This window comes from Strix aluco, chromosome 3, assembly GCF_031877795.1.
Source record: "Strix aluco isolate bStrAlu1 chromosome 3, bStrAlu1.hap1, whole genome shotgun sequence".
NCBI classification, from domain to species: Eukaryota; Metazoa; Chordata; class Aves; order Strigiformes; family Strigidae; genus Strix; species Strix aluco.
The window spans coordinates 50,869,411-50,889,203 of NC_133933.1; the positions used below are offsets into that span (position 1 = coordinate 50,869,411).

At 36.5% G+C, this 19,793-nt stretch overlaps 1 protein-coding gene across 5 annotated transcripts in view; it reads right to left on the bottom strand.

The window, feature by feature from the left end:
* Positions 1–4,377: 4,377 nt before the first annotated feature.
* Positions 4,378–19,793, bottom strand: part of TTC13 (tetratricopeptide repeat domain 13) — a 42,412-nt gene continuing 26,996 nt past the window's right edge. For 2 of the 5 annotated variants that reach the window (XM_074818524.1, XM_074818527.1), the window contains exons 16-23: positions 16,706–16,789; positions 15,159–15,243; positions 12,805–12,910; positions 11,332–11,474; positions 10,563–10,642; positions 9,333–9,411; positions 7,274–7,353; positions 4,378–4,572 (exon numbers count right to left, since the gene is read on the bottom strand). In XM_074818524.1, the coding sequence (XP_074674625.1) occupies positions 4,449–4,572; positions 7,274–7,353; positions 9,333–9,411; positions 10,563–10,642; positions 11,332–11,474; positions 12,805–12,910; positions 15,159–15,243; positions 16,706–16,789 (781 nt within the window). In that variant the 3' untranslated portion in view covers positions 4,378–4,448. Of the gene's footprint in view, positions 4,573–7,273; positions 7,354–9,332; positions 9,412–10,562; positions 10,643–11,331; positions 11,475–12,800; positions 12,911–15,158; positions 15,244–16,705; positions 16,790–19,793 lie in introns of all 5 variants that reach the window. The other 3 variants (XM_074818523.1, XM_074818525.1, XM_074818526.1) reach the window with 3 other exon arrangements.

Sequence of the window (19,793 nt, forward strand, 5' to 3'; positions counted from 1 at the left end):
TATGTCTTTTCCTCAGCCACCTTGTCATAGCAAATTTTATTAGTTGCAACTTGTGTTAGCCAAACTTGGAACTCAGTATTTGCAAATTATAAAATACTTGGGATGAAATTGTATTCAATAAAATAATTTCATGTACTTTCAAATGCTGAGTTCTCCCTACTTGCTATTCTGTGCCTCATCTTCTTAACACACCCAGATCTTCCAGAACCTGCAAATCTCATTGGCAAACTATGCTACTAACCTTAGCTTGCCTGGCAGCCCACCACCTTGTTTCTCCCTTTCAGATAGCTCCTCATTCACTGTACAAACGCTCTCTTTTCCTGTATCAAGTCCTAACTTTGTGTGTGGTACCTCAGCAAATGCATTGCCAAACTCCCAAACGACCCCCCAAAGGCTTCCGGGGGGGGAAGCATATTCCTTTCCACAAAACCAAAGTAAGCTTACCAAAGAGAGGTGAAATATGTCAGGTTTATCTGAGACTAAATTTATGTTGTTATTTGTCCCATATAGTTGCATGGGAATTTTTTATCTTCAAAATATTACAAAGTAACACAAATATTGATGTTCAGATTAATGGGTTTTCATTCCTTAGCCTGTTTTTTTTTTTTTTCCCCTCATTCTGTTTAATATTATTCTTAATAGATAAATGGCTGGGGCTGAAATACATTAATGTTCCCATTTAAGAGTTCAAATGATATTCGCTAGACCAGCCATCTAAGATGACACGGAAGAGGATGGAAAATGATAATTAGATTTCTCCACATATCTGGTTCTTAGGAGGTAATTACAGCTCTCCAAGTCACCACATACCAGCCCAGTTATATAATCCTGTTTTGTTTGTTAAACTTGTTTGAGAGCATTTGACTTGAGCTCGCTTTATTAGTCATCTGTATGACGCCCAGAGAAACACGCCTTTGAAACACACATGCACACTCATAGAAGCGTAACACATTACACCTACCCTCCCTTGATCTCCCATTAATACCAATCTTTTTGTCTGTCAGCAGAGGGATGGGTATGAAGTCAGACACAGGAGTAAGAGAAATGAGGAGAAGGACACCTGAATAGCTGTACATGGTTTGTTTGTCCAGGAAATTATCTTCTTCCCCACCACTCCCTCTGGTCTAATTCCTAAAACAAGAAACCTCTTATTTTATGGTTCCAAGAACTGTCTGGTCAGTGCCAACATAGATTTCCCCTTTCTCAGTGAATAATACAAGGTATAAGAAAACATACAGGCTTTAAGGAAAGATCATAGTATTAGAATACAATCAAGGCATAAAGTTCAGCATCTCTTCCTGGCTACGTTACTGTTTCTCCATTAAGTAGGCAGAAAATAACAATTCCTTTCCTCCACAATGAAATCTAACAGAGGTTTCTGAAACTTCTAGATCTTTACATAGAAGACACCACAGAAGCAAACAGTGCTTGTTTCTACTGGGGTAGGGGAACGTACTCAAGCAAAAGAATGGTGGGGAAATACCTTTGTCACATTTGGACAGCAACCCAGTTCTTTCAGTGAACACTAACAAGCCTCTTTTGTCTTTGGTACTTTCACCCTTTACATAAATCCTGATTAAGAAAGTTTAAAATACATGTTCATTAGTACCAGCCAGACAGGTGGTCAAATTTGCCTTTAGTATGGTTTGGTTAATGAACCTTAGGTCTGCATATGAAATTCTGCTGCCTTTTTTTTTTTTTCTCTGATGAGTTTACTTACACAAAATTATCCCTATCCTTCCAAATGCTTAGCAACATTACAAAGTGCATTAAAGCATTAGTGCTCACTAATGACTAACAACTTAGATTCCAAACAGGTGTTTCCCCAGTTTTCTAGATTTCCTGGCAGTTTGGGCACTCATCTGTTATGCATCTCCTGATAAGAAATTAGGTCCCTGAACTTAATAATTTCCCCTGCAAACAAGCAGAAGAGAAAAATAGGCCTCAGGAAAAATGGGCTCAGACACGGGCACACCATTTGCTTTCTGGTATTTGCAAAACAGAGGTTGATTTCTGCAGTTCAAGATATTGCACATAAGAACATTCTTCCCTTGGCTGGGAGTCGGGTCACTATTTTTTAATCAAATCTAACCATGTTATCACTGTAGCTCCAGTACAGTCCATGCAAATTTTGAAACAGATTTTAGACCTACTCTCAGACATACCAGAGTCAGGACTAAAGATATCTGACAAAAAAATCTGCTTCCTATTCCTTCCCCTGCCTTCACACAACATTACTTTTGCTGTGCTTCCAAGCCTGGTAGCAGCACCAGAAGTTAGCAGGACAAGAAGTGAATACTGTAACGGTGCCTGTTCTTAGGAAGGAAGAGTTACTACACAGACAGCAACATTTGTTCCAGCAATAGGTAGTAAAAGGCATTAGGTGGAAGGAAAGCACATTCTTTCCCTACCCTTGTATTTTCAGCATAAAAATCTTAGAACTGAGTTAATGAAAGTTCCCATGGGTATATATGCACCACTGGTTCCATATAAATTGGGCGCACACTTTTGAAGCGAGTCTCCTCATTTTCTCCACTTACCACATTTTGGTTCACAGTGCAGGGAGGCTTCAGCATACATGTTGTTTCCTCCAAAAGATGTTCACACTGGAAGATGCATTGCTAACATGCACTCCAAATGCAATGAGCAGCCAGTTCATAAACTAGACAAGCAGACAAGAGTAAAACCTCTGAAATACATGTGATGTGGGAAGCGAGCTACTCCTACTGGTTGGGATGCACTCCTTCCCAACGTACACATAGTATGTGTTCACTTCCTGGGATTCATTTTCTCTATGAAAATCCTTCATACACCTAAACCCTCAGGTCTCTATAGCTACCCATGGCTGTCCTATTCTGCCAGTGATCAAGGTAACAGTGAAATCTGACTTTAAATCAACAGGGGTTTTCTTATAATGGATGTCAGTATTCACAGCAGCTTCTAACTTACCTTGTGACACTTCCCCTCCAACCCCAAACTTAAACACACACAGAGAACCCACTTTGATAAATACTTGTGGGGAATAATCAAAAAAAGACCCTCCAATTCAATAACTCCACCCTGTTTTCAGCCCCACTATTAAAATAGGTCACCTCTATCAACATTCGTGATGCTTTGCTGCATTTCCTTCTTCATTAAAGTGGGGATTGAGATTGCCCTGTGCTGTAGCCAGAGAAAAACAAGCACACCACTGCTATTGGTACACTTGGGGTATGCGGGATGTTTTCCCCTGTCCCTTGGTAAATAACTTACTCTTTAGCGTATCTCATATTACATGGTTAGGACAGATATCTTCAATTGCCCAAAGCCCTAACCTCTGGAAAATTGGAAGCAAGCAAAAAAAAGAATAGAGTATTTGTATAAAAGATGACAGCAACAGAATCACAGTTTAGATGATCAATATTAAGCTGAAAGCTCTATCTAAAACAGAGCAGTTCTGTAGGTTTGCTGAAATGCTGAATATACAGGCAGGAAAAAAGTGTTGAACAAAGTCACTGAGGAAACCAGACATTTGCCCTACCACTGCTTGCTGTTCCTGAAATTGTGTAAACTGATAAAGAGCTCTAAAGTCAGAGAGCTCAGGCTAAAATGAGAATCATCAGTTAGGACTCACCAAAAATAATATCGCACTATTTCAATCAGAAATTTGTTCATGGTACTGTCCATGTTGTTTGAACTGAATTAGCTCTGCCCTACAGGAAGCTCTGCCATTCCAGAATGCTGCTGGGCTCTTCCACAAAACAACTCAAGGAGCTCTAGCTAGTTCTTCCAATATACTGTCAATCCATTGATATCTTTTGCCAACCACCACCACCAAAGGGTACTTGGAAAGGGAGACTGATGTTCTTGCTGTGTTTTTGACATTTACTCATCAAGAGCCTAACTCCAAATATGTCGTTTGTTTGTTTTTGTTTCCAAATGATGTTTTCCCAAAACCCATTCTTTTAAGCTGACATCTGTTTCCTCCACTGGATTGCACTACATCAAATGCCTGCATATTTACCAATTACTCACACATGTACAGCTCATGAAGTTTTCCATGCAGAAGACAGAGGCTTTTAAAAAAAAAAAACAAACAACAAACCACCAAATGGGAAGTAGTATAATGGTATTTCCAATGCAGATTACTTTTATCTTTTTAAAAAAAATAGTTTTTCACCTGCGGTATCTTCAGATCATAACTGTTATCAAGTTTCATTGCTCTTCAGTTTGGCCCCTGAACAACTGTATTTCCTGTTAGAGTATGTCTCAATACAAGAAATCAGCTGTTCTAATTTCTTCCTTTTTAATATCGTTAGTCACAGAAAGATTCTTTTTATTCTAGTGATAACTACTCGAGTAAGTTTACTCTATTAAAAAAACCAAACCAAAACCAAACCATTTTGACCATGGTTTCCCCTTCAAAATAATTTATGAAGCAGAACCTCTTGGCCTTTTATTTGTATAAATTATACAACAACTATCGTTTTTTTTAGACAATGAGATGAGTCTGTATTTAGTACTTCAATCATCGTTCTCAGGGTTGGAAAAGTCTCTGATACTGATGGTAGGCTCTTGTAAGAAGGTGAAATACTGAAAGAGGAGAAAAAAAGAAAATTATTTATCTTTTGCTGAGATTTATGATTTACCTGGAAATTAACACATCAGCTTATATTTCTCTTCATCCCCTTCTCCAACAAAATGATGCTCCTCATCACTCCTCACTCACTACAGAGAATGAAAATAATGAGTACATGAAAGAGCCTTCGGAAGTGGCAGAAGTTAAAGCAAAATTTTATTGCTTTAAGTTTTCAAGCCTTACTTACCCACTATTATTCTTCTACCACAGACAAATTAGCCACTCGAGTTAATTACCTTCATATTATTACTTCAAGTCCTTTGGACTGGGGTCCTACAGATATTTTTCTCAGCATCAAGCAAAGCCAACTTTAGTATTTTCTCCACTCTGGCTCATTCCTTACCCATTATACATCTCTCATTTGAGCCAGCAATACTATCAGTGGGACTATGCTACAAAATGGTCTCAGTTAAAAAAATAATTTTGGTTTTGGCAAGTTTATTTTTAACACAAATCAGTTCCCTGATCTGGTTTGCTATGGACTCCCACAAACTTCAACAGTACAACTGAGAGGGTCAGAAACACACAGGTAGGTTGAAATGGCTTAAGCTGACTTTGCTCCCAAGAGAGAAGTTCCTTTTTGGTAAAGATATGTCTTTAAAAAAAAAAAAAAAGACATGAACAGAGCATTAAGAAGTTCAGTATATAAATTGAGAGTGTTACAGCAAAAAATTGTGGGAACCATAAATATTTTATATTTCCAAGACAACCAAGTCACAATATTTGTGCAGACTACTTTTAATAAAAACTGCAAATTGCTACACTGTAGTTTAAAAATGTCACTCCTTAATAAATGCTGATTTTGACTACATTTACATGTAGATTTTTAGCCTGAGTCTGACAAATATGTCCTTGAATCTTCTTAACAGCCTTCTTCATTTAGGAAGAGATTTTATAGTCCAGTGATTTTGACCAGGCTGAGAACCACGGATAACGGAGTTAAACAACACTAATCAGCATGAGATATTCAGCACTAACAGCAGCTGCAGAGTTCCTCAGGCTCTCAGAATAACTCAGGTTGGACCAAGCCTCAGGAGGTCTGTGATCTAACATCCTGCTCAAAGCAAGGTCAACTGCAAAGTCAGACCAGGGTGTCAGGGCTTTATCCTGTCAGGTCTTGAAAATCTCCAGGGACGGAAACTGCACAGGCTCTCTGGGCAGCCTGCTCAGCTGCTTGACTACCCTCAGGGTGAAAAGATTATGCTCAGTCTGAACCTCGTCACACATGTTGCCTTTTGTCCTCCTACCAAGCACTGCCAGGCTCCATCTTCTCAATACTCACAGGTACTGCAAAGCTGCTGTTAGGGCGAAGCCTTCTCTCCTCTAGGCTGAGCAAGCCCAACCCACCCCTGTCAAGGCATGTGCTCCAGCCCCTGGCCATCTTGGTGGCTCTCTACTGAATTTGCTCCAGTTTATCACAGTCTTTACTACAGCTGCCCCCAAACTGGATGCAGTATTCTAGGTGTGGTCTAAAGTGCTGAGTACCCCCTAAATCCGATTATCCAAACACCTTTTTACCAATCTAGATGTCCATTCGTCCAGACCACAATGTGCTATCTTGGTATGAGACTATTGTGGGAGTCCTTGATGAAGTAAAAATAAACATCATCAATTGCTCTCTTCTCATCCCCAAATCTAGTCGTTTTATCACAGAAAGCAATCATACCGGCCCACACAACATTTGTTAAACCTACGTTGACTGTCCTCAGTCACCCTCTCCTTCATATACCCTGAAATGATTTCCTAGAGGACTCACTTCATGACCTTCCCAGGGACCCAAGTGAGGCTGACCAGCCTATAGTTTCCCTGTGTCATCCTTCCAGCCTTCTTGAAGATGGATGCAAGACTTCCTTTCCTGCAGTCAGCAGAATGTCCACTGATGTGCACACCCTTTCAGAGATTACAGATGGCCTTGTAAGGACATTGGCCAGTCCTCTCAGCACCCTTTAAGTGTCTTGACCCTGACTTGAAGGATACTAAAACTGGTTTTGTCTCTGGCCCGATTTTTACATTTTGTATGTGGAATAACCACTAAGGGACAAATCAAATGCACCAGATTCATCATATTGACATGGAATTAATGTGTTCAGTATTCAAAAATCAATTAATGTGAAAATTAAAATTTTAAAGCACTATACAAAAGTCATGCAGTTATATTAAGTAATGTAATTCTGTATATTCAAAAATTCCATCTACTTTGAAAAGACTTATTCTCCCAATCAAAATAGCACTAAAGGATAAGTAAATGACTTTTCATATATGGTTTGAAAAGATCCGTAAGAATGGAAAAAACCCCAACAAGTTAAAATTTTCCCCTGTTTTATCCACTCAATTGCCGGATTTACTAATGATTAAAAAAAAGGCAAATTTGACACCACTGGACAAAATAAAGAAAATATTTACCGAAATAATTTTCTCAGAGGATAACACTCACATAACTGAATGTCTAGACTACTAACTATTCTGCTAAGACTAGAAATAAACTACTGTGTATGTAAATTCAAATTTTATCAATTCCTGAACAGCATCAAAACCACAGAATCATTTACTAAACTCATAATTTTTAAGTAACACTTTTTAGTATAGGTTTGAATGTGACATATGAAATCTTTCATATTTTATTTCCCCACCCCTCATCCAAACAAAAAGATTTACCTTTTTAGATTCATCCAGCTTCTTGCTATTTTGCTAAAAGCTTCAGATCCTGGTGCTGTCATTGCTTCAAAATCAACCAGCTGAAAATAAAACAAAAAAAAAAAGATATTAAGAAATTAGAGAAGTTTTAAGTTCTCTAATTTCAGGAAGTTAATCCTCAAATATTGTTAACATATAAATTCAACTTTAAAAACATATCCTTCCTTTTGAGACAAAATCCAGTTATTTATCTCTTAACAAGGTGTTTATACTAATGAGTCAGTGCCAGAAAATATTGACTGTCTTCAGCCCTTTTATTACAATGTCCAAATAAAATGGGGATATTTCTCATTTCTACATACCGTATTCTGCAAAATACTGCATCACACGATCAGTGGATTTATATCAGACTTTCCAGACATTCTGTATTACTTCATTCTACATGTGTTTTTAAGTCAAGTTTGACTACATATAGCCAAGAACTCTGTGCAACTTCGTATCTACAGCTAAAATTAAGTTTTCAGCAAAACAACGTTCAGTCAAAAACATTAGTTCACTAGTACTGAATCATTTAAGCTGACGCATCTGTGGTTCAGTGAACTTTGGCTGAATTGAAGGAAGGGTTCTGAGAACATGCCCCCTACATTCTTGGTAAGACAGGAGTAAGCTTACTAACAAGTCTGTGCCCAGACTACTTTGTCCCTGATCACCAGTTTGCAAGTCAGCACGCATGCCAGGCACTAAAATTTTCTGTGGGTTTGCACACCCCACTACATCCAATATTGGAAGCTACACTGGCCGTGGCTGCTGACTGACCTGCTAGGCAATAACAGGACTCTCAACTATTGTGTACCTTTGTCTTCAGAGCAGTCTGATAATGCACGCTGTCATAAACTTGGGACCAGAAATACCCTTCTAAGGAATCGGGGCGGGGTGGGGGAGGGGGCCGGGGAATAATCCCAGTTTCATTCAACTGGGGAAAACAATTTCTTCCAGCTGGTGAATATTTTCCTAAAGAATGGTTTTTTTCCAATTCAGGCATTCTGTTACAGGAAAAAACCTCAAATGTAAAAATGTCCCCAAAGCTTCCTGTAAGTCAGAAATCCTGCTTTTTAGTAATCCAGAAACTCTGCTTGCCTGCATAGAATCAGTCAGCAAAATGCACTACCTTATTAAGTCCTAAGAAGAGGTATAAGAAAACCCACATAAGTCTTTTGCCTTAGCTTGAACTCCCACAGAACAGTGAACATACCAGCTTAACAGCATACTGAAAAGGAAGCTTTTTTGCTACTAAGCAAGTGCAATTTGCTCTTAAAAGCTACTAGGAGTTTATTGTACTGAAAGGACAAACTTAATTTTTTCAGGACTTTCTAGAACTAAAGGGAAAGTTGCTCTTTCTTCAGTTATCCATGTAGGGTATTTTCTTCAACAGTTTGGATTTTCACTGGAATTTCATTAATTCTTTTGACAATACATTAAAGAGACAGAGGCGCTCTCACTCCTTTCATGCTGAAGAGGTAACGCCGCTAGGAGACCAACAGTTGAATAAAGAAAAGGAAACCCTTTATTGAGCAAGGTGGTATAATATTCAAATGTAGCCACTTAAAAACTATGACTTATTTTAAATTAAGCAGAAATCAAGAGAAGTTGCAAATCCATTTCTACTTACCAAGCCCTAAACACTCTGGAATACATTGAGAGTAAAGACAGAAAATTTCTGCTGTGTGCCAGAAGAGTCACTAATTCTGCCTAAGTATTCTCAGAACCCTTCTCAAATAAAGCTGGAAAGAGCAGCTCGGCACACTACAAATGCTTCAGTTACAAACATGTAATTACTGTGGAACACAGACTGCTAAAATTTGACTAACCAGAATTGTTGCACATACTATCCCTAAGTCTCACCTGCTGTCAGAACAGCAATGACATTTGCAAAACTCTCAGGCTGCAAGACACCACAGTATGAAGCTAACCCATCCCAGTAAACAAGTGTGCAACTTCTGTTCATTCTTACAGCTCCTTCCTCACATTTTCAAGTGTTACTCCCCCCATCGAGGCTGAACCAGTGTATTTTGATACTTGCCTTTCCTTTAGGAATTTTTCCTGATACTTCTCTTCCACTTGCCATTATGGCTCCCATGATCACGGAATAAGCTATCACACTAAAAAAAAATCAAAACAAACAAAGTACTGTAAAAGTCTTGCCTTAAATGCTATTTTAGACTACAAAACAAATAGAATACAGTAGTTTCATAGAAGGCTAGTAAAAATTACTGTGCTAGTTACTTTATTTTAGAAGTAAAAACAAGCACAAAACACTTAAAAAGTGAAATCACTGTTACCTTCCAACACCACTGGAATTAAGTTAAGATCCTATGAAGTTTAACTGCTGAAGAGCACTGTTTCTACAGTAGTCAATTATCATTTCAGACTTATGAGTTCTTAAGACTCCACAGAGCTGAAAACAAAGCAAGATCCTGTTCCCAAGAAGCTCAGCTGTAGCTCAGAAGAGTTTATAAACTCTACTGCAACAGAGCTAGAGGCACTGTAAAGCTGTTCAGTTGCCTCTTTTTTATTTATTTTTTTTTAAACTGTGAAACTCGAGACAGAATTTCTGCTATTTTTTTTTTATTTTGTAAGATAAAGGCAAAGTCTGATTGTAAAAATGAAGTCTCAGGATTTTTTAAATTTTATTTTCTACTGAACTGTGTTTAATAATAAGCTTAAAGGTCTTAAGTGCTTTGTGGAACAGCGATTCATAATAGTCTTAGATGTAGCCAGGTTTGAATTAAACTAGAATTTCAGTTGAACAGATCTGCGACATATGGGGCTTTATTCTAGGGTTTCATTTGGTGACCCTAACAGTTGCAATAAATTACTAATATTTTAGTGTATTCTATTTTAGAAAGTTATGAAATACACTTTGAGATCTTAAATACATGTTTCAGTAAAGCTTCTTGAGTGAAATTACAGTAGTGTAACACAGTATGGAATAGGAACCCAAGCATTACAATTTCAAAATTACACTTTTCAATCTGTGAGCTGAAGTCTATGAATACAGAATACTCATCATTTTAAATATACACGCAGCTATGAATATTTACCATCAGCAATTACAAACTAGCTTTTAAAACAGTACTAAGTCACACTACCCATCGTCATGGCAGCACAAAATGAGAAACTGTGCAAGACACAGCTCAACCCAGAGCTTTTTTAGCTTTTTTTAATATTAAAAAAATATTAAGATACTGCAACACATGGACATTTTACAGCATGCATCCAAGATAACACACATGATAAAGAAATCACTAACCTAGATCCTCTTGAAAGTGGCATTAAATTATAGAAGTAATAAACTAATGACAGGATCAAGTTGCAGACAGCATCTACTTCCTAAGCGAGAGAAAAAAAGTGAGTTAAAGATAATTAATAGTCAGGTAATACCATGTAAAAGAAAACACATATTGGAAAGTCTCACAGTACTGTGATTATTTTTTTTTAAAACCCATTTCAAATGTGAAAAGCGTCAAGCTGAGGAGTTGAAGTTTGATTAACAGATGTTTAAGCAAAGTATTTTGTTACATCTTTAAAATTTCGGTGAAACACAGTTCCTCTACATTGTGTTAAAGGATGAAAAATGGAAGCACAAGCTAAAATGTAGTCAGATTCTCATTGCAATATGAATCAACCCAAACACAGTTCTAGGGCTTCTCACGAATTCGTGTTACTTATCTTATATGTAACCAACACAAGCCAAATCCTAAGCTTATAACGATGATGAAACAGTGAACACAGACCCATGAGAAAAATAAAGAAAATAAGAAGAAAAAAAAAAAGGAACACACTGTGATAATTGAGACCTTTGTCTGGACTCTCTGTTACTGCAAAGCATAGCAAATTTTAAAGTAACAGAATTATGTCAACTTCTTATGGTGTTTGTCATATTGGGTTTAAGCAAGGAGTCGATTTTAATACTTAAAGATCTGTCAGAAATTATTAGAACAATGACTATTAAACAGAAGGTATAAAAACATAATGGAATTTTATCATGGAATTAATCGTTTCCATTAAAACGGCCTTACCCCCAGCTCTGCAGACAGAATTAGAATTTTTCCTTTAGCTGTTAGATCCTTATATAGTGCATCTATTTCTGCATGATACAGCTGTGTTCTCTCTTCTGTTGTCTGAGTTTCTACTGAAAATAATATGTTCCCCACTCTATCAAGTAGATTAAACAAAAAAGGAGGTGAGAATTGTTAACAGAATTTGATGCATAATCTAATATCTAGGGTTACAAATGTACTACACTTAAATTCTTATAATTTCTCCTTAGGCAGATTGTGTGCATTGCCCCCCTTTTAGTTTAAAAAAAAAAAAATCACTGAATTAAAAACATTTTGTCACATTGCAGTTTGTCTGAAAGAATACATGAAGATTGCTGTCTAATGAAGTATTTTCATCGAAGAACACCTCACAAGCATTAGTGTTTCACTTAAAGCATAGGTAAAAAAAAAGAAATATGAAATTTTAAAGTATCTTTGTGAACCTGAGATTTCCATATAGAATATAAAGTGTAGTTTTGTTAACTTTTAAACTACCAAAATGGAATTGTTTTGGTATAAAAGCATAGTTACAAACTATGGATCAAAACAGACTGACTGATACAGAACAAAGTTTGTGCAGAACAAAGACCATTTTACCAATACCAAAATATTTTCCCCAAAGGGTGAGGCCATATATTTAATGCCATTTCACTGTATATAGGCATATGATTTAGAATGTAAAATTAAAAACCAAGAGATATGTTAACATTTTAGAAGAGAAGTTTGGCTTCCATGTCACTCGTTGAAAGTACACAAGTTTTGGGAAAAATTACAGTGCATAGAATTTTAAATCCCATAAACCAAAGTTTTTAGTTAGTAGGATAGAGCTTCTGAGCTTCAGATTAATGCTCATTCTTCAGGAAGACAAGGAGCCAGTAATCCATCAAGGGATGATTTACTGAAATTTACTAAAGAGTGACCCAAAGTCTCATGATTGTATCCTCATACATTCAAGATACCATCTAAATTGTCATTTGCAGACAGAAGTTCTGCAAACATCACAAGAACATACACAAAAAAGGCCAGAAATCTAAATAGAAGAGTCCCTTCCATTCTTAGATTACAGAAATTTTGATTCCATTCAGGACTTTTCAGTCTCCATAACAGACAAGGTCTCACAACAAGAAGTGTATTTTGACATGGGTAAAGACAGATTTTTGAGATTTGTCCCCTTCAGGCATTTTATAGTCTAAGATGAATAACAAGGTCTCTCTTCACTTTTGTGCTATATGTTAGAGAATCATCTCAACTGAGGCTACTCCATCAATGTTACCCATATTCCCTCTTTGTTAGGGAACACAACAGAAATCAGAAGGCCTCAAATGAACAAATTTTTTAGTGAAAAACAAAACCCACTTTATGCAAGTAGAAATGGCATTTGAGAAAATTAATTGCTAATACTTGATCATTACTTAATGTTCCTGAACACCAGAAAATAGCAAACATACTTATCTCCTGTAATTGTAATTGTGAATCCATCATATTCTTTTCCTTGATCCTTGAGGCTGGGGACTTTTGTGTTCACAGTAAACCCATCCCTTGTTTTACTGTTAAACTGCTTTCAAAAGAAAAGAAAAGTAACATTAGAGTGAACAGACAGATTGCCTAGCTATTGTTTTGAAACACCTAAAATACATGGAGCAGAAATGAAAAGGGACAAACTGAGTGAACAGGACAAAGAGTTACTGTCAACTACATTATTTCATTTATACTTTATTTCCTACTGTATGGAATTTATAAATATTGAATGAGGCATATTGACATTCAACTTCATAACTACATAGCAAATATAAAGCAGCACTGTTTATGTAAAGCAACTGTACCAAAACAGTTCGAGTTGTACAGAGTTCTCCACAAGTTGCACGTTGATTGTAACCTTCTGGTGTAACAATGTAAATGCAAAAGCAGGAATCTGAGAGCCTGGTTTTATGTTTAGACTAAGAAGTAGCATTAGGCCAAGTGTGAATTCCAGAACACAGCTCACATCAACAATTTCTTAACTGTGATCCAGTTTCAATTAATGTTTATCCTCATCAGAAGGAAAAATATCAAAGTTTAAAAATTTTACAAAGCTACATTATCTAAGTGTAATACTGTAGCCAGAGCTGTATAAACCAGGCAAAACTGTATTTAAGTAAAGCCGAAAGCCCAGCTTTTGACATACAACATTCCCCAGCTACCCAAATAACAAAACTACATTAATATCAGCAGACCTTTGTTTTATACAGGCACTTTTAATGACTATTATGCAACAGTGTTGAATGAATTACTCAGGCAATTATTTATTTTAGGATAGAACATGTGATCCAGGATGTTTTGTTTAAAGAGAATTTGCACTTAAAGAAGCAAATGTAAAAGCCTCTAATGAGAGACAGCATTCCACTTTGATACAATTCAGAATGGGATATAGGAGATTCAAACCAGAGCAAAATGCACAGGTTATGAAAAACAGGAAGAATATTTGCTGCCATTTGAGACATTTATTTTCAAGTCATGTATAGTCCACTATGTTTATATATTTTCATAATTCTCTTGGAGTAACCTGTATTTTTAACTCCACTAATAGCACTTTTCTGGCCTACAATTCAACAGTAGCCATATTAGGTGCTTTACAGGACCCTATTTGCACATTTGTGTGTCAGCAGGGAACACTTAGTTGTCTATCTACCCCAACATCTACTAGTTCATCACAAGTTTTTGTTTAAGTTCAGTTAGTATCCACTTGGCTTCATCTTTCAAGCCCAAGAACAAGACAGTAATATAAAAAGGACCTCCAAAATTATGGTATGTTCTCTGAAGACACTTATATTAGAAAAATGTAGTGCTTGAGCCATGTAGCTTCTGTAAAGATATCTCCAGTGCACGAGTGAGTACTACCACCATGAACAAATCCAAACCCTGACAGTCTATCAGTAGTAGCAGCAATACATCTTCAAAGAGCTCTTTCAGATATGAAATTGCAATGTGGACACACCCAAGAAGAAAGCAATGAGTTTGTCTCTATTGAGAATGACTGTTTCTTCCCAAATTTTATTCTATTCTAAGTAAAATCCTGTCCAATCCTTTAAGAAGAAATACTTTGTAACAGTGTTTCCCCAAACCCAACCTACTTCTCATCCTAGATTAATTTGGGGAAGTGGGGGAAGACCTTTTACTTAAACCCAGCTCAAGTCTTCTTATTTAAGTCGAGATAAGAGTATAAATCATTCTGCACGTCATATATCCAAAGCCTTTCTACGAAGACCACCACCAGCAACAAGAAAACCTACAGGTTTCCCCACTCCTTTTCTGACAGTCTTCCAAAGCACAAGAACATAAACCAAGATTTTGTTTCAGATTAGCTGTCAGTCACTAAGAGCAACTATTCCCTCGTTTCTCCCTGCTAGCTCCACACGTACTGACCTACACCAATGAAGCTAAGGTAGAAAGAGCTTCCATGTTCCTAATCTTTCAGACACACATCTTCAATTTTTTTCCTTCATACTGTACCTGCATACTGTGAGCCTGTTAGGGTGGATCTACCCTCCTGGTTGATAAGGCTGGCTTCAAAGAATTACATTCAACATTCTGTTTCCCCATAATTTCTTTACCAATTCACAGTTAGGCCAAGCCTTTCAAATACATATCACACATCTCCATATATCAAAGAGAAGGTCATACCCTACATGTGCAAATTTAAAATAACCTGAGTTAGTGTTTCCAGTTATTCATTTTAAGCTTACACAATGTTTATTCTGAGGAACTGGATATCTCCCATAATACACTTTATTATTTTTATCATATTTTGAAGTTTTCCTTGAATTTACCTTCATTATGGGAAGAAGATCTTCTACTTTATGTACCTTTTCCAAAGCTTCTCGAACCTCTAATAGTCCTTTTGGATTATTTGCACTGGAGAAAAATTAAATATGGAATTGCAACGGTTGAACACATGTAACATTTCTGGAAATCCATCTAGCTTTAACCTAATCAGCCAGCAAAATAAATTATTTAGTTATTTCTTTTCTGAAAATTCCTTCATACTTGGCCACATGCTCTCCTATTCTTCAAAAAGTAATTTCCTCCTGTATCAGCTCAGCTCTTTTTTTTCCACGTCAAACCTCAACCAAAAACTTCAGGTTTATCTTAATCATTTGCTGTCGGCCACTCTGTAGCATTAAAGAGTGTTTGCATGAGTGTGTGTGGGCAGGGGATTGTTGATGAGGAAAGATGGAAGAAGAATAGAGTTAACATTAAAAATATTCTTCTCAAAACGTATTCATCTGTGTAGCCTCAAAGGTATAAATACTACAGATGCAGGCACAGCTGGACCACGAAGAAACCTACTGAACTAGTGCTCTAATATTTATTAATTATTGTACCCAGATTTTAAGAACAGAATTATTTTTAAAGTCACAGCATAAATTGCTCTGGTTTAAGGTCAAATGCTGCTGACTTACTCTGAACAAACCTTCTCCCAATAGAGGAGAGACTCCCCAGTTACTACAGAACTTACGTATCCTTCAGCAACTATCATAAATTTTCTAAAACTGAAATACTTTCAACTGTTATAAGGATTTTCTGCACTTTCATTTTTGATATTTAAGTAGCATAATGAGACTGAAAAACAGAACTCAATATTTAATAAAAGTTACCAGGCCAAAGAAAAATTAGGGAGTTTACAACTGGAAGAGTTTCTTAATTTTTAACATTATCAGAACACTCTTGCCACAAATGAGCCACAGGTGGGGAAGACTTTTTACTCATTAAAAAATTGATCAAAGTTTGAAATAGATGTCAACATCAATTTTCAAACTATCTTTAGTCACATTCTTTCATTCAAGATTCTAGAACCTTCCGTTCCAGGACAAAGTCTACCAACCCATCTACGTAACAGGTAGTAAAGGTTCTCTGCTCCTTTAAAACTACTTGTCAAACACCAGTTTCAATTAAAATTACCTTCCGTGTCATCTTTTCTCTTTTTTCCTCACTCCTACTATCTAATAAATTAATCTCAATATTCAGAGAAACTCTATTCTACCAGGAGGAAACCCAACATCTTTAACAAATCCTATTTTTAGAAAGAATTGAGACCCACTCATGACAAAACTGTGGGTACAAATTCAACACCATTATTAGTTTCTAGGTATACTGCAATTCACGGTGTTTTTTCCTATTAGCTTAAGTTTCTTTACATGGCACTGAATAGCATTTTGCATTTCCAATAGTAAGACAGGCAAGTATAGACCAAGAGAACTAGAACTTACTAAAATTAAGAGAATAACCCTCAGACTTTCTGAAGTTAATATTATGTAAATTTCAAATCAGTATTAGCAGGGGAGTGAATCAGGGAAAAAGCATATCAGTAATTTACCCATGATAAACAAGGATCCTGTCTTTGATAAAATGAAGAATTTTCTCAAAATATTCCAGGTACCGCATGTTAATGACCTGTCCCCTACAAAGAAAAGAAAAGGTTTTTTAAAGTCTTGTTTTTCAACCCAACATTTCACGGTTAAGACACAAGTAAGACAAATATCTTAATATTTGACAGAATTTTATCCACAGATGCTTTGTAAATTAAAGCAAAGAACTAGAGGTTTGTCTGAAGTGGTGACTTGCCCATTCCCCATTTTGAATACAGATTCCATAGTGAACTGGGAAAAGCTCATGTATCATCAGTAGTGTTGTTCTCTGATAAACTACATTTTATGCATATTTCCCCATTTTCAGTGTGCCCATGTCCAGTAAGTCTTATCTATATGATAATTATCAATTTGTACAAGGATATAAATCTTTCTTACACTCACAGATACTGCAGAACTAGGAGAGAATTCTCAATCTGCACATTAATTTACTTTGAGAACCAACACCCTCCAGTTTACATATTTGCCAACATATATGCTGATCTGCTTTGACAGTCCACATACATTTTTCTTTATTCACCTGTGTCCCTCTATGTTGCAGTAATTTTGCTTTGACTTCTAACAGTTATAAGTAGTAACTGTTAAACAAAAACATTAAAAAGGTGTTTTTTCCCCCTAGGACTAATAAGGAAAAAAATATACATTAAAAACTTGGTAAAGAGCTGCTAGGATTATAACCACTCTGAGAGGAAAAATTACATACCATTATTGCATTTGTAGGAGTCCTTCCTCTTCTCCCAGTCTACAAAACAAGATTTTATAAAGCAAACGTTATCGCTCTCTGAGGAAGCAAGACCACTGTCAATCACAGGAAGGTGTACACCTAGTTTTTTTCCCCACTCTAAGTGATTTTTGGCAGCTTAAGTCCCTAACGTCTCACACAACAGTCTCACACTTTAGTAGGCTTAAGTCTCAGAATAATGGCAGAATCAGTCTTTAAAAACTGAACAGAATTAGAACACATATACGTATCTGCAAATAGGAAAGGGAGATAGGGAAAGGAGAAGGATGAAGACAAATCTATATACATAATTTGCCCTTGTTGTACGTCCCATCATTTTCCATCTGTATTTAGAAAATATCTGTACAACAGGCAGAAGCGTGTCAGTATAAGGAACAGGATTTTCCTTTAGTGGCATCTTGGAAAATACATCCAAACCAGACCTATCATTCTGTAAGGCCATCTAGAAGCACTAGTACCAATAGAAGACTTTTGGTGAGTGGTCAGAAGTGATTTGTGTTTATTCCCACTCTTTCTATTTGTTTAGTAAACACTATCACCAAGAACTCAAAAGTAGCAGGGTTCCACAGTGTCTTCACTTTTTAATAAGAATATTGGGCTTATCATTAATGTTTAGCTGATCCCAAATCCTTGTTTTGTTTTTGAAAGCTTAGGTTACTTTTATAGTCATTTTCTCTACTTTAAATGAAACTTGGTAGCTTTGATTATTTAAGGCAGAAAGGAGAAAAGCCAAAGTCGCACTTGCCTACAGACCCATGAAGAAGTAGTGACAGACAATATACTTTCATCTCAAGAATGTTAAGATCTGGAAGCCTATCAAACATTGTGAAATGCAAGATGTTTCTTATACACCTTTAACAAATGGTCCCCAAATGGACTCAAACCAAACAAAAAAAGTTTTTGTTTTCTGACACTCTCCAAATGTTTTGCTACCCTGGAAAAGAATCTTTAATTCAGCAGTCACTGAATGCTAGTGCTTTCACGTTAAAACTCATTTCACAGGAATCACTGAACAATAATGGACTTCAAATGCAAAGAATTCTGACTAAAGAAAAAGGTTATGTTAACAGATATCTAATCCAAGTATTTCTTGCACACAGAAATTACTAGTGTACAATTTAGACCAAATAAAACCTAGAGACAGCTTGAGCTCAGCATGACTAGATCTGTTACGAATACTAAAAGAACACCCAACTGCTATTATTACACCTCTTATTTGACTGAACAGCTTATATCTTTGTATATGTTGAACAACCATGAAGGCTGCCATTTGTCAGCCTAAATAACCTACTGCTACACCTGGCTTTCAGGTAGCCATGCTACAGAAAGAATTCAGCCTTAGTCATACAATTATGTGAATAACTTTCAAATCATAAGCCAAATATAAAGTAATATATGTCTTCCTGACACAGTCAAAAGACCATAAAGTGATCTCAATTATCAACAAAAAGGTGTTAGCTCTGTAGCCTATTAATATCTTCAATCAGCAGCCATTTTACAGTTGAGTAATGCAAGGAGATTATACAGATCTGTATAGTCCATTAAGAGTAAATTGTCATTTAGAAATCATAGTGACTAGAACATGCTTCAAAAGATAAAAATAAATTTTAAAAAGCTATTCCCACTTAATCTATTCGTTTCTTTTATCCCTCACCTCACATGAAATCATTGGGAGGGAATCCAAAAGCAGAAATGAATCACTACAGAAAGCTGACCAATGAAAGCAGCTATTACTTGGGATGCAGAATGATCAAACAAGTACAGATTTCCAGAATCAGAAAGGATGCAATCACCACCCGGTACTAAAGTATGATCAACTCCTCAGGTAGTGGTATTTGTTTCTTCCCAAAAGTGCAAATCAATAATTTTCAGAGAACCACTACCTAGCTATCAAAAAAGTATGACCAAAATGCTGATAAGATCTCCAAAAGTCAAGGCTGAGCCAAAAACAAAAGGTCAGAATTAGATTCACTGTGGGCCTACCATTCTGAACATTCATGAAGCTTATTTCAGATTTCTATGAAATCACCAAAACAGCTGGAACAGTAAAGCATGAGTTTTGCTAGCATTCTCTGATGAGTAGAAAACAAGTACAGTACTTTGGCTAGTGAAAAACAGAGTTGCTGACACAGAGATCCTGTACAGCGACAGACTAAATGCTCAATGTTATTTTCAGCATGGCAATCAAGTGTCGTTATACAAATGCCCTTCTGCCAGCACAGATCACCTAGAAATTAGGCTTCTGCTCTCCCATTTAAAATAAAACCAGTAAGAAATAGATGAAGTATGGGATG